The 15,084-nt window shown below is 42.6% G+C and overlaps 1 protein-coding gene across 4 annotated transcripts in view; it reads left to right on the forward strand.

Annotated features, from left to right (window-relative positions):
• Positions 1 to 2,283: 2,283 nt before the first annotated feature.
• Positions 2,284 to 15,084, forward strand: part of lnx1 (ligand of numb-protein X 1) — a 30,324-nt gene continuing 17,523 nt past the window's right edge. For 2 of the 4 annotated variants that reach the window (XM_044044000.1, XM_044044001.1), the window contains exons 1-2: positions 2,284 to 2,552; positions 6,155 to 6,640. In XM_044044000.1, coding sequence (XP_043899935.1) covers positions 6,186 to 6,640 — 455 coding nt within the window. In that variant the 5' untranslated portion in view covers positions 2,284 to 2,552; positions 6,155 to 6,185. Of the gene's footprint in view, positions 2,553 to 6,154; positions 6,641 to 13,072; positions 13,698 to 15,084 lie in introns of those variants that run through there. The other 2 variants (XM_044044002.1, XM_044044003.1) reach the window with 1 other exon arrangement.

A 15,084-nucleotide genomic window follows, 5' to 3' on the forward strand; every position in this document is an offset into this window, starting at 1 on the left:
GGTCTGAGGGTAGACTACCAGATGAATGACAAAGAGGGACTGAAGGAGAGAGGATTGTTTTTTTTCAGTCAAGTATGAATGTGCGTCATTTGCCTGCAGTGCACAGAGGATGAAACATGAGTATTTTTCAGTCATGTTGAATAATTCCAATGAATATGATTCAAGTCTAAATCCATTCATTCTGGTGTTTTTTCACTGCACCAACCTTACAGCCTTCCTCATTCAGAATAATTCATTATACTACAAAAATATAGTTTCCGAATGATTTACTTTAAATTCTTTATTTACCTGGTACCATTTATTACCCATTCCATAGAGTCTCAAGGTAGTGCTTTCTGTGTTGAGAGCATGTTGTGTAGATGAGAACCCTGGAGTAAACAAAGGTGGAAAACTAGCATGTTGGGTTGTTGTTTTTACCTGAACTGACCCCACAATGTACATTCCCGATACCTGCACACATCTCCACTGACTCAATGATCACATTAGAAGGACAGAAGGAAATGCATCACCATGGTGATGGTCACCATGCTGTCATGGTTGTGTCTCTTTGATGACCTTCCTTGGGCTGTTTTCCCTCTTCAGTATTCATGCTATGAAGAGCATTTGCATTGATACAAAGATGGATGGATGGATGGATGGATGAGTGAAAACTGATGACCACATGATTTCAAATCATTACTGGGGAGAGAGGGAAATGTGTATCAATGTGAATGAAAGAAAAAGTGAAAAAGAAAAACAGAAAGTGTCCTAGTGAGATTGGGCGGGGGGCGGGGGCGGGCGGATCGGTTTCACCTGCACCACAGTGTTTAGATAAACTCCAGCAGCAGGGAACTGAGGACTCAGCAGGAATGAAACAGGCTGCAGGTTCAACTCAGTGTTTCAAAGTGAACTCAAGGTTTGAACAAACTCAAACAGAGGAGAGAGGAACCAAATGGATGTGGAGGATCACACGGGATCATGTGGAAGGAAGGATGGCAGCTGCACAGGTCAGCGAGAATGATAGTCTGGGGAAGAAGTATCTTCTGCAGACACGTAGACAATAGCCATGGTAACACTGGCTCTGGATCAGAAATACCTATTCTGACCAAACTAGATCACATTATATGTGTTACCAAGTAATTCTTATATGTTACGTACAACAACAAGTGTGCCAACAAGACACCTAGGGTTCTAGACCATGAAGGCCAAATCATAAACATTCTAATCCTACAGATAACATAAGCTTAATCACTAACAGAATGTAATGAATCCTAAAACTGAAGCCTGGATCTTTTATTTTTGATAATTCAATCTGATTGTTCAATTTGCAGACTATGTGGGTCTGGAAGGATTCATCCATCCATCCATCCTTAGCATTACACTTATAGTACATGATGACGATGGTGATTATGCAATATTAATTAAGGGAATCACAGTGTCAGTCAGTGTCATTGTGTTGCAGAGGAACCCATCACCTGCCCACTCCAATTGCCAAGACATGACAATGAAAATTAAAAAGAAATCAAATACATATTAGTGGAGAACTAGGCACGCACAAGTTCTTTGTGACTGTTCTCTCTGCATTTGGTAAGTAATGACTCACCTCTACTTTCAGGGTGACTCATAAGAAGAGGCGTCATTTTGTGTCTGCACTTGTGTTCTCCTGCAGCACCTGTGGCTCCCAGAGTCTGGGTTTAAAGAGCTACATGTGGCATGAAAAGCCAGGAGGAAAACCACATCTGAAAACAGGGATAACAACTGTTTTTGTGCAGATTCAGAATCACATGCACAGCTTTACAAAAGTAGCTATTGTCAAAGAGAAGCAAAACCACAACAATAAAGAAGGCACCGTATACAAGCAACAGGTATAATAGAGTCTGTATTGTACACAGGTTTAAAACACCTGCTGTACATCCTAATACTAAGCCTCAGACATGTTGGCATTTACTTAGATTATGGGTATAGAGAACAGTTCTTTGATGGAATGGTCTGTTTTTGTTATTACATTTTTATTGCATTACAGGTTCAGGTTCTGTCAGAATGTGGAGCTCAAGAAGTTGGTGCCCTTTTGCAAGACATGTCAATATGTCAACATTTTCTTTAAAGGATTTTTGAAAAGATTACATTCTTTTTTCTTTCTTTTTCTTCATTTTCCTTCCCATTATTTTGTTTCCTACTAAATGTTCATTCCACTTTAGAGGGAATTCCATCTTATCCTGGAGTCCCAGAGCAGGTTTGGGCAGATCTCTTGTTTACCTTTACTCTGGCCCCCGCCCCGCAGCTTACTTCCTGATCACCTTGGCCTGTTAAAGGTGAGCTGGCTCAGAGCTCACACAAGGAGCAGCTTTCCCTCCTATGGGTTAGAGAATTCCCTTAAGACCGGTAACCAGATAGAATTTCCCCTCTGGTAGCCAATCGGCGGGCTCTATGACTGGGACAAAGTCCTCTTCACTGAGACATTTAACTCTCCTGTCCTTCCCCTCCACCGCTTCTCTGGATGGTTTAACGTTACAGCCTCGGCTAGGTTTTACCTGTCCAGGTGAAGAGCACTGTTGAAAGTGAACGCCGCTTATGTAAGTACACTTTCCAGAATCCACTTCTACTTTTTTGTGGGAAAGGTTTGTCAGTTTGTTATTTTTGGTGAAAGAACTCAACTTTGGCTGTCGTAAAACTGGTTCTAGTACCTGTTGCCGCTCTGTTGTATTTGCATGGCGTTCATTTGCATTGAATCTCTGTGTGTTAGCACACGCGCACGTCACTCTGTGACACAAATGACAAGTATAACAATGTTGCTTTTCCATGTGTGTGTGTGTGTGTGTCTGTGTGTGTTGCGCTAAACCAGTCAGCCATTCTAATATTAGAGACACTTCACAGAGCTTCACATGTGCCTGCAGCTGTTATCCCAGACTGGGTCATCAGGTCTTGTTCAGACTCACTGTGGAGATTGCGATGAACTCAGAGAGGGACTGGCATGCACAAACACACACACACACACACACACAGATACATAGCTACATTTTTAATAAAGAGGTTATTGAGAGGGCAAGAATTATGCTAGCCTGCTGCTTCACATCCCATAAGTTAATTTGAAATGAAGCAAGGTGTACTTGAGCTGAACTCACTGTTCATTTACAATAAATGTGTATTCAGCAATGATTTTACGACAATGAATTGAAATAGACACACGACAAGCACCAAGGAGAGAATCTCTCTTTCTTTTTACGTAGACTTTCTTAGTAATATACCTGTTTTCCTCATGTGCTGACAAAGAAGTCACCGCAAAGAGGGAAAAAACAACACTGGGTACTGGAATCTTGTGTTTGTGCTTTGGGAACATGTCTGAACACAACAGAGTATGTTGGATTGATTTGTACATTCTGTCCATAACTCCTGGGTATATTTTATTCATTCAGATTGTGTTCAGGGGGTCCATAGTGAGCCGTATGACTATTTTAATCTGATGACCACAAATGTTCCTGAGTGTTTTATTGTTCCCATTCTGTTGTGTAATTGCACAGGCGAGTGTGGGCGCTGTGACCGTACGTCACGGACACATTTTCTGACATGAATCACAGAGAGGTTTATCGTGAATGCTATATCTCTGCGAGGCCACACCTGCATGACCTACAATCACACGGCGGAGTCGAGAAATCAGTATCTTGCAGCACATAAAATGGAATCTTTAATGATTAACAAACTAGTTATGCATGAGAAAGCTGCGCTAACATATTATCCAGCACACATACACAAACTCTACTGACTTCTCCTCTGAGGGTGTGTTTGTTTGATTGAGACACTTAATATACTAAATACAGGGAGTGGATACTGCAGTACATAGCAACATGCTAGATCAGCGTGGACACTGATAGTGCTGACACAGTTCCCTTGTTATTGGGTTGTCAGCCCCTCACTCATTTGAAGGGGCTGACTTGGCACGGACTTGTATCATAATTAACTTGCCAAAGTCATCTCAGATCGGGGCAGAGTAACCCAAGAGTGACTCAATGTTTACATAAAATGTGTGGAGACGAAGGCATAGGCTTAAACAAACAACTCACGTTGCTCTCAATAGTTGAAAAGCACGAGGGACGGCCTGTTGAGCCCAGATGTGACATGACTTGTGACAAAAAAACAAAACACTTCAACTCTGCGTGATGTTTGGAGTCCAAACACTGCTTTCTCTTTCGCTTTGTGACAAACCTGAAGTAGACACGTGAAGAGAATGATGTCAAAATCAAAGCCTCACCTTCCTCATGCTTGTTTGGGAATGAGGAACCACCAGGACTGTGGTGGCAGTGCTGCGATCACTTCAAGAGTGAGGAACGAGGCAGGTGATGATCCTCAGGCACGGGTGTGTCCTCTGAATCTTCCCGCCCGCCTGTGTGTGTGTGTGTGTGTGTGTGTGTGTGTGTGTGTGTGTGTGTGCATGTTATTGAGCGCATGTCGCAGCATGTAGGTAGATGTACTGTATTTGTGTGCAGGAATGCAATGTGCAATATTCATTCCAAGCACACATTATTATGAAGAATATCACAACTACTGAATCTTGGAGCTGGCTAAACAGACAATATGATTCATTTCTTTTTACTGTTTGTTTGAAGATACATTTATTTTAACCCCAAAGTTTCTCAGTAAAATGATAGCAAACTTAAAGGAGATTATTATCCTGGTCAGATTAGAACAGGCCGTTTCTCGAACTGTTAAGTTTCTCGTTCTCTGCGCACTATTTTAAGGTCACCGTCTCTGTCGTACTATGAAAAATGCCTCACGATAATATTATGTTGTGATTGGGTGCTCTACAAATAATTTTCTTTTCATTATTATTTCTATGAGAAGTTGGTAAGAATACCAAACCATTTTCTGTCCCTGCTACCAGGTCATTGCTCCTTAGTTCTTCCGTACATGGAGATGAATGTGCTTTGCTTCACAGATCATACCAGACCTCAGGAGCAGCAGATGCCACAGTGTGAGATGAATCAGCCATGTTACCATAAGCTCTTAGAGGGAAAGTTCATCTCTGTTAAGACTGTTCAGCCTCCTGTTATTTGCCTTCCCCTCCTAGACGAGCCAAAGACACAATAAGCTTTTATGGCTGACATAACTCGCTATGCTCGGTCTTCACACTGTGTATGTAAAACAAATTGGAGAGTCTGTTTTGACGTGTTGGTGGGTACTCTGGATTTGATATACTTGTATGTGCACAAGGCTGTATTTGTATGCACTGGCATATTGGGATGCTCATCGAAGTCTGTTGTTTTTTTAGAGCAGGGAAGTGTGCCCGCTTAAAATACAACTGGCGCTTTGATGACAGTGTTTGTATTTTTCTTTTGTTTTTAAGGAGATGGTATTTGTAATAAGATCTAGTGTCTAATTAAACAGCAAGAATCAGTAGTAGGTCTAGGAATGAAGCTAGATTAGGGCCAACAAGATAGCCATTGCCAAGGTTACATGTCTGACTGAGCCCATCTGTTCATGTCCATGTGCTCGAGGAGTATGACGTGAACACTGGCAAGCTCACACTGTTGGGCAAAAGTGTGTTACAGAAAAAGAAATATACCTTGACATGTTTGAAACCACGTCACATCACTCACTGGAGAGAATCTCGCCGGTCTGATATCTCCCTTTAGTGCCAGTGGAGAAAATCAAGATCAAACTGAGTGAGAAAATAAAGTTCAGAGACCTGCAAACATGAAAGAGATGATACCAACAAATATGCTTATGTTAATTATTCAAACTGTTGGTAACTAGTGTTTGTCTTTATAAGTATTTCTATTATAATTTGTGGAGAACTTCATGTCAGTATGTATAAAACTGTTTGCCAAGTGTAATAGGAATAGAAGAATCAAGAATGTGAGCATTCAGGTTTATATTGACCCCTTGCTTTGACTTTGGTGCTCTCTTTCTTGGTCACCAGGAAAATGCATGACTGAATGTACTGATACTGAAATGCAGTATCAGTGTCCAAAAGAATGAGGAAAATGCTGTTTACCTGTTCACACAGGGGTGCTTATTATGACACAACACAACACCAGCTCTGAGGAAAAGCACCTGTGTCTCAACAATGACCAAACAGGAAGCATGAATGACTCAAGGGCTGACTGTTGCCCCTTTTGAGAACTTTGAATTAAGACGTTTTATGCTGTCTATATTTCATTCTCTCCCATAATCCCCACAGGTTCCGCCATTGACCTACATCCTTAGATCATATGAGTATCCAGGAGGAGAGTGTAGAGCCAGAAGGCGCTACTGCGATGGCTGAGGCATCTGCTCCACCTCTTTCTCCATCAGACTTTGGACTGTTGTCCCCACCTCCTGACCTCTGTGAGGCATGTGGCCACAGTCACCAGCTGGAGGAGAACCACGAATATCTCTACAAAGATGAGGTGGATGACGACCTCATCTGCCATATCTGCCTGCAGCCACTCATCAGGCCGCTGGACACACCATGTGGCCATACCTACTGCCAGGAGTGTCTCACCAGTTTTCTGCTGGAGAGTGACTTCTGCCCTGTGTGCCGTGCACCCCTCATGCTGCAGAGCTGCAGGAAGCCCAGCCTGCTGGTGCACAAGCTGCTGGATAAGCTGACCGTGGCTTGCCCTTTCACTGACCATTGCACTGAAGTACTGGCCCGTGGTGACATGGCCGACCACATCAAGAGCAGGTAGGACAGTAAAAGCACTGTTTGATATCGTCACAACACTACCGTAATAATACAGACTGTCCTCCAACGAAACGTGAATATGGGTCATAATTCCTGCATACAACCCATAGGTATGTTTTTAAAATAGGCGCCCCCTAGCAGTGGTATAAATAACAGCAATCTGGTACCTTGGGTGTGTCATCATAGTCGTAGCTTTAATTAGGTATTCACCAGCAGTTCACTTAGTGGTTAAAGCATTGTACTTTGGTGTGATCGACACAGGTTCAACTTCTACATTACACTTTGTCATTGTCTGTAACTTACTGTCTCGCCCTGTCTTTCTTACCCCGAACCCTAACCTCACTCCTTCTGTGGGCCCTAACCCTAACCTCACTAACACTTGTGCATAGTTGAGTTGAAAAATACCGGTGCCTATGGGTCATATTCAGGGGTTGTCCAAAACGACTCACAGTTATGTTTCAGTCGGAGGACTATGTTGTAATAAAGGCAGATTGAAACATTTATAGAACTTTAACTGTATATTTTCCATCAAAGAAATCTGTGCTCTTATAAGTAAACAATGACTTGTGCTAATATCCGTCTCTCCTATTTGTCCTTAACATCGGACAACATATTTTCCTGTCTACTTCTGCCCATTGACATTATATTAACATAGCTCCAGTCTCAAATGGGAGACTTCCTCCTCTAACCAGGCTTTCATTTAAACTCAGCTCAGCTCTTCGGTCATTAAAAGACAGTATTCTACCTACTCTCACAGTTGGTCCATTAACACTACCCCAGCCCACAGACCACTTGAATAATTAGTGCGAAGTGTTTGATAATCATTTGCACTTTGTAGAAACTGAAGATACAGTAATATTCAAATTCAACTTGTTTTCTGCCCCATGTCACACACACACACACACAGATGTTCGACATTCATGACATGAGGGGACATTGCATTGACTTACATTCATTTCCTGGAGACTTACTCTAACCATAACCACAATTACTACTGGCCTAATCCTAATCCTAACCCTAACCCTAACCCTAATCTCAATCTCAGCCTAACCTTAAAACATACCTTCACCTTAAAATGTAGTAATTTACGTTATGGGGACTTGCTTTTTGTCCCCACAAGGAAGACAAGTCCCCATAATGTGACTGTGTAAACAGGTTTAGGTCCTCACAATATTAGTAATACCTGGACACTCCCCCAGTGTTCTCTGCATTGCTTCATAGTTTCCACAGTCTTGTCGTTCATGTCGTGTGAGTGTTCTAATTAAGAGTGTGGAGCTTCGAGGCAGACTACCTGAAGAATTTCACTGCCCTCCTATTGTTAGGAGGTGTTGTCTGTGAAGGTTAGAGGGCACGTCGAGAGAGACAGTGCTACACAGTGTGTGCAGGGATATGAAAGGTTTTGAGAAAACTGGACTGATGTTGATGCTGTTGCCACAGTGGTGAAGGCTTAAGATGCCGGATCTTGTTGTTGGTCAACTATTTGTTGTATTATAGGCAACAAATTAAGAGAATACCTTTCAATCATAGTCTACTTGTTAACTGACAATCTTCCTAAGGTGTTCAAGTGGCTTGAGAACTGTCATAACAGAAGTCAACAGACTCTGCCCTCCCCCACCCCAGCCTTCTCTTTCTCTCACACGCACACAGAAGCGAGTAGAGTAGTGAATCAAAGACGCTGAAGATCTAAAGCTCGAAAACAATCTGCTCGAGTGACAGAGATGTTGCCGTGAAGAAGACACGTCTTCTCCTGCTGCAGTTTTATGACCAATGTTTACCAATACAGTTTGTCTGCAAGAGTCAGGACTATGAGGATGAGGAGGAAACTTTTAATCACGTGAGCCTGCGGAGGACGACGACACTCCGACTGTTCGCGATCATCTCACTGTCTTGCCCTACTCGCGCAGCTGTTATGCTTCCGCCTCCCCTCCATCAGTCACGATGTAAACGCTGTGCGCAGCACGGCAATGTCACCACAGACAGGAAAACACAACAATGCTAAATCAGCATTGCATAAACTCATGGCTCGAATGTGTCAAACATCTATTTCTATTTAAAAAGTTAAGAACTGTGTTGTTGTTTTTTTGAGAATGAAGAATATCCAAAACCTTTTCCCACACTGCTTGGGGGTCTGTCATCCATCTTGAGCTAAGTAAACTTGCCTAACTTTACAGCATCACTCAATCACGTCACATGCAGTTGGAAGTGTAATAATATTTGTATTATACTTGTCCTAACTCTACACAGACTAATGATTTTCTGAACTTGACGATGGGGAGTCACAGTTCCCTTCTCAATCTCAATATGAGACTGTGGATTTTTGGATCACAGGTTTGGTCTTGGTTTTAGAATCATATACTGTTTGTATGGTGGCCTTTAAGTACACTGTCGTAAAAACCATGGTGATAGAAAATGACTAACAAGCCAGCAGGGCAAGTATCTCATCTGTTGGGAGTCATGTAAGTGACATGGCTCTCGTCTGATCATATCTTTCTTTGGTTGCATTTTGGTGGCGAGAATCTGGCACTGGCGCAGGAGTTGTCATGGCTGTGACAGGCATCCATCTGGGCAGAGCTAATTTCATACCCGTTCAATGACTCATGACCTTTTCTTGGCCTCTGGATGGGGAATTTGTAATTCTGAACACATTTGCTGCTATCTGTATGCATTATTGGCTCTGTTGCTCTGTCCTGTAAGGGCCTGTGTAGAATTCAGTCAGAAGGAGCCTCTTGTGTTTTCCTTTTCATTCCATATACATGTAGCTACACGCAGAGCCCAGTAAACTGGTTTTGCCTCCCTGTCTTTTCATTTTTGCCTGACTAACGTTGGAGTTTCATGTAGATATGCAACTGATGTTCAGTCTGGAGCATAATGTGGTTTCTGTTTTTCTGCTTCTCATATTTTTGTGAACATGCACTTGTTTTCAAAGATAGTGTGAATATTTCAAGCAAATACATTTGTATGAGATGCTTTTTTTGTGTGAGCTCTTGCTGCTTGTGTGGATATTTGAAATCTGTATATTACACTAATACAACATTTATTACATATTCAAATGAGCACTTTGCTGAAACTTCAATAAAACATGTGCATTATAGCCTTCATATAGGAGGAATTTTTGCAGGAGAGTTTATTGGATTACATTTTCAGTTTCAAATAGATGTAACCAATAAACTGCCAGCTGAGCACAACCATCAAAACACAAAAGACTTTCACACTTTAAACCACAAACCAGTAGTCAGTGTTTCTTTTATTTATCACTTCTCTGACCTTTCCACTACCTTAACAGTGATTCATTGGGTCTGATGTTTACCAAACCATAAAAACTTCCCACCCTACAGCACAATGTTACTGTGAAGATGGAAGGCCATTACACCTGCTGCTTCTGTACTCCTATAGGTCAAATTCAGCTGTAGATATGTCCACATAGGTCATTTAGGTTGGAGGTCACTGAAATTGGGTAGAACAATCTAAGATGGTTCACTATCTTGTTACCCATCAGCCCCATAGACTATATATAAAAAGTGGCTTCCAGTTTGCTCACTGACACCAACCGGGAAGTAAGAATATACTGAATAGCCACCAGGGGGCAACTCCACTGGTTGCAAAAGGAACCAATTTGAATGGAAGTCTATGGAAAAATAAGCCTAACTTCTCACTTTATAACGTGGGTTTAAGGGTCCTCTTCAATAGAACATGATGTCAGTTTAGTAAATGATGTTACCATTGAGAAGAAAATAGATGATAAAGCATGAAAGCATATGAGTGTGACATCAAGAGGAGTCAGGTTGCAGGTGAGGTTTTTTTAATTTTTAGGGCATGACGTCACAACTGGTTGAAACTTGGCCTCACCCTCAGACTTTCCCTTTCAACTGACCTTTCCCTTCCATCATTAAGCATTCTCAGTTTTCCAATTATCTGTCAGTGTTCAGACCCGCCTCCTCCACCTGCGCACAGTGTGGGCTGAGAGTATTGGAGTAAATATTTGAGAACAGTATGTTATGATGGTGTTCTTGTGAGTGTGAGTTAACACGCCAGTGTATGAAATGACTCCTGTGGGGCAGACTGGCTTCTGTGCACAAACTGCATCCTGTCACAATCCAATTACATTTCCATTTCCTGCGTGCCCTGTGGTCTTGTTGCTGTGCATACTGTTCAAATACCACAGGATAGCTCATGCCTCAGTATGCACACACGATAGCATTAATTCACACAGCGTACACATGCGCACACATACATACAAAATCAGCCTGTGACCAAACCACACTACCCCCATCCATTGAATATTGTGACGACCCAGAGTGGGCGGGGTTGTGTAGGTGTGTCTCTTTCCCTTTCTCTGTGTTTTACACAGGCATGCAATCAAGCCTATGCGCCGCAGGTGTGTGCAGTTTCCAAGGAGGCGGGGCTGTGCCTTTAAAGCCCAGCAGTCCAGCCGTGCTCTCGCTCTCTCTCACCATTCCCGGCCTGTCGTCCTGCAGCTCACATTGTTTATTCTTAGTTTCCATCCGAGCACCTGCATTTACAACTGATTCACCTGATTACAGATAAAGGTTATATTTGGTTTAGATTATTATTTAGATTATGAATAAATGTTAAATTGCCGGCATCTCTCTTGTACCTCGTCATCTGAGCCAGTCTTGACAATATTTATTCAGTCGGGGTATTTACACCAGCTAAATGTCTTTCACAAAGGTAGCAGACAGCTCCTTTCTATAGAAAGTCCATCAGATAATAAAAAAAGTAAAGTAGAGGAAAATAAGTCCGGATAACAATAGGTAAAAAATATAGAAATACACATTACAAGAACAAATTTTTGGTTTATGTATAAATAAAACTGCGTAAAATAAATTATGCAGTGGTTCATATTTAAAGGTGTTTGTCAACAAGCCTTATGTCTATCATACAACTTGACAGAGCAATGTGGCAGTGTAGAGACAGATCAGTGAGGAAGGATTAACTAAATTATTGTACATCATTGCTTTTAAAATTTAAATCCCTTCAAACTACCGTCAGGGCAATGTCAGTCACCAACACAATAAATAACATGGTCTGCCAACACATCACTCTCTTCCAGTCACTCCCCAGCTTCCCTCTGAATTAAAGCATCCTTCATTTATGTTTCTCTTATTTTTATAAACATTTATAAATAAGAGGCAGGCTTTTGTCCTAGTGGAATAGGAAATGTTTTGTCCCAACATGTCAATTGATGGGATACCTATAAGCTAGTGTCAAACTGGCGGCCCACCAGTTATTATCATGTTATAATAAAAAAATCTTTTTTAAACACAGCAAAACAAGCACCGGCCACCTCTTGACCAGACTAGATGCGCATTGGCCCCCAGGTCATTTGAGTTTGACACCGCTGATGGCAGCACAATGCATAATCTCCCGTTTCACTAGCAGATGGTCTCAGACGTCTTCTGTTGTTGTTGATGACCTATTCAATAAAGTATTTGTGTGTGCGTGCTGTTTGAAAGGGCAGCCATGTTCAGACACACTTTAAGAATGTGAATCATCAAATGTGATCTTTAATGCATCGGATTTTAATCAGATTTCAATAATCTGGACATAGCCTCGTGCGCTTTTTGCCTATAGACATGCAAGGAGTCATTATTGAGCTGCTCTGACACCACAGCAAAGCCAAACATCTATAGTGTACAATCCTCAAGAGCTAAATCTCACCCACATATTTGCTGCAATAGCTTCCACTTCCACTCCAATATCAAGTGGCCTCACAAATATGACGTTTTATCTGGTTGTTGTTGTTGTTGTTGTTGTTGTTGTTGTCGATGACCCATTCCAGAGGACATGAAAGTCAGATTTAAGACACGTGTAGTTATGAATGTGATCTAACCGTGTGTCTAGTGGACAAAGAGAATGAATACAATCTATTCAGTTCAGAGCAGACTTTCTCCAAATCTCTATTTATTTATTTTTTTACCTGTCATTTCCTTTCACGTCAGTCAGAATAACAAGCCTCCATCCCTGCAAAGAATATCGATTTGGTCATGCTCTGTTTTGTTTTTGTTTTGTTTTTTTTGGTTTTTTTTACACATGTAGGAAGATTCTTTTGAGCGATCAGACCAATCTGCAGCACAGGGAATCATCCATCATTGAAGAGGAGGGGTGAGGGTTTGGAGGCAACATATTCTCTTCCTCCCCCCTTCACAGACCAGCGTATGGTCAGGCAGTGGGAGGTGAATGTAGAGGTTGTACGTGTGTGACGTGTGTGTATGTGTGTGAATGAGTCTGTGTGTGTGTGTGTGTGTGTGTGTATGTGTGGGACAGGGCCAGAGCCAATCAGAGCAACACCAGGTACCTTCCCCCCCATGTCTTTGTTTGGTCTGCTCCATCTCCCCCCTCAGTGGTTTCTGCTGCAGTATAAGTCACAGCCTGCGCTGTTCTCTCTGACATAGACACAGGCGCACGCACACACACACACACACACACACTCTGAGCAAAACAGACATGCACACACAAGCATACGAGCGTAAATCCTCTTACAATTCGCCAGTGTCCAGAGCAGATTAAGGCACATCTCAAATTGTATTCCAAATGTGCCACCTTTGCATGGGTCTCCTTTCTCTTCTTCTTGCACTCTCTCCTCTTCCTCCTGTGCCACACCGGGACTTCTCCTCTGCACCAGCTTCTGCTGCTTCTTCTTCCTGCGCTTCGTCTTCAACCTCTGGCAACTGGCCCGCTTGCCTCTGCAGCTGAGATGATCAGGCAGCCAGCCTAGGGGGAAAGGAAGCAACTCACAGAGCCTGAGAGAGGGGTGGGAGAACAAGGGGAAGGCAAGGAAGGGGGTGAAAAGGTAGGAATTCATTCTGATCTGAGAGCACATCTGGAGAAGAAAAACAGGTGAGGAGGAGGATAGTTGGAGGGGGGCATAGAAGAGGACAGAGCTTGGGTGCAGAGAGGAGTTAAAGAGGCAAAAGAAAAGGAAAAGAGCTGAGTGAGTGTTGACCATGAAGGCTCTGTTGCTGTTGGTCCTGCCCTGGCTCAGCCCAGCCAACTACACAGACAATTTGGGCAACCTGCACATCCTCTATTCTGAGCTGTGAGTACAACACTCAGCCTCCACCTGCATCCTTCCATCAACACCACATCCATCGCTCCCCTCCATCCTCACCGCATGCAGCTTTTAATGAGTTGTTTTGCACAAGGTTCACTCTGGACAGCCATTTGTTTGTGCGCCCATGTGCTACTTCCATGCATATTGATGTGTAACTGCTTATGTTTACATTTTCATCATCACTGCGAGAGTGAAGATAAATTGTGCCTCTAAGTTGGAAGAATGCTGTAGTTCCTGGATGCTGTAGCACTGTGTGGTTCAGCAGGGAAAGCTTTGTGCCGTTCAGGACAGCTGGTATTTTACGGAACAGTACTGCAGCATGGCATCACTCTCTCTCTCGCTCTCTCTCTCCCCCTCTCTCTCTCTCTCTCTCTCTCCCTCTCCCTCTCTACAGCTGCATGTGTGTTTCTGTACTGATGAAGTGAAATGTCAGCGAGCATTAGTTTGTGTAAAAGGCTTTCACCTCAGCATTAAGAATTTAAAGCTGGCTTCTCTCCACTCGCATCTGTTACATACACAGTGTACGATCCGTTGTGCACACACAACTTTATTCATATTTATGTCAACAACAACATCGTCGCCGTTACATGAGATCACACACAACGTTAAGACGCAAAAACTTCTATTTTTGTTGAATATTTAATCACCCAACAACACAGAAATGGACAGCATGTTCAGTGTTGTTTTTAGGCTCCATGGAAACAAGCCTCTAATCTTCTGTTTGTGTCACTGCTGCGTCTGCAACTAAAGATTCATTTCACTACTGAGTGATCTGGGAATCAACCAATATTTTTCACATCAACTTCTTTGAATCATACATTTACCTAAAACTAACATTTGGTATACCTTTTAGTGCAATTTAAAAATTGATTATCAAAAATGTAATTTGATGAGGATTTGATAAGTTGTTTCAGCCGGAATCAACAAAATCATAACGCTGTCTTTGTCCGTGGCCCCGCTTCCTCTGAATTGCATCTCCTGCTTTGTATTAGCACCCAGAGTGGAGGTAATGACTGTAAACAGCAGCTCCACGTGAAGCTGGGGCCCTGTGATCCCGAAGTTGGGCTACCGCTCCTGTCTCATGCTGTATGAACGCAGGCAACAGTGGAGAGCCTCTCATTTTATACACCTCTCACTAAAACAGACCCCAAGAGCAGCAGGAGGTGAAGGGAAGCAGTAAGAGTGGAAGTAACGTGAATGAGCAGTACCTCAGACAGGAGGTCACTTCCTGTACGTGCCTCCAATCTGGCCATTCATATGGCTGCCATGGTGACGACAACCATCAGAATATGTGGGGCATTTTAAATGTTGATAAAGAGATATTGATAGTCTGGGTGGGAGCGTTTGTTTGTTTTTTTTGGCTGATTATGAC

Source organism: Solea senegalensis, linkage group LG14, assembly GCF_019176455.1.
Source record: "Solea senegalensis isolate Sse05_10M linkage group LG14, IFAPA_SoseM_1, whole genome shotgun sequence".
NCBI lineage: Eukaryota > Metazoa > Chordata > Actinopteri > Pleuronectiformes > Soleidae > Solea > Solea senegalensis.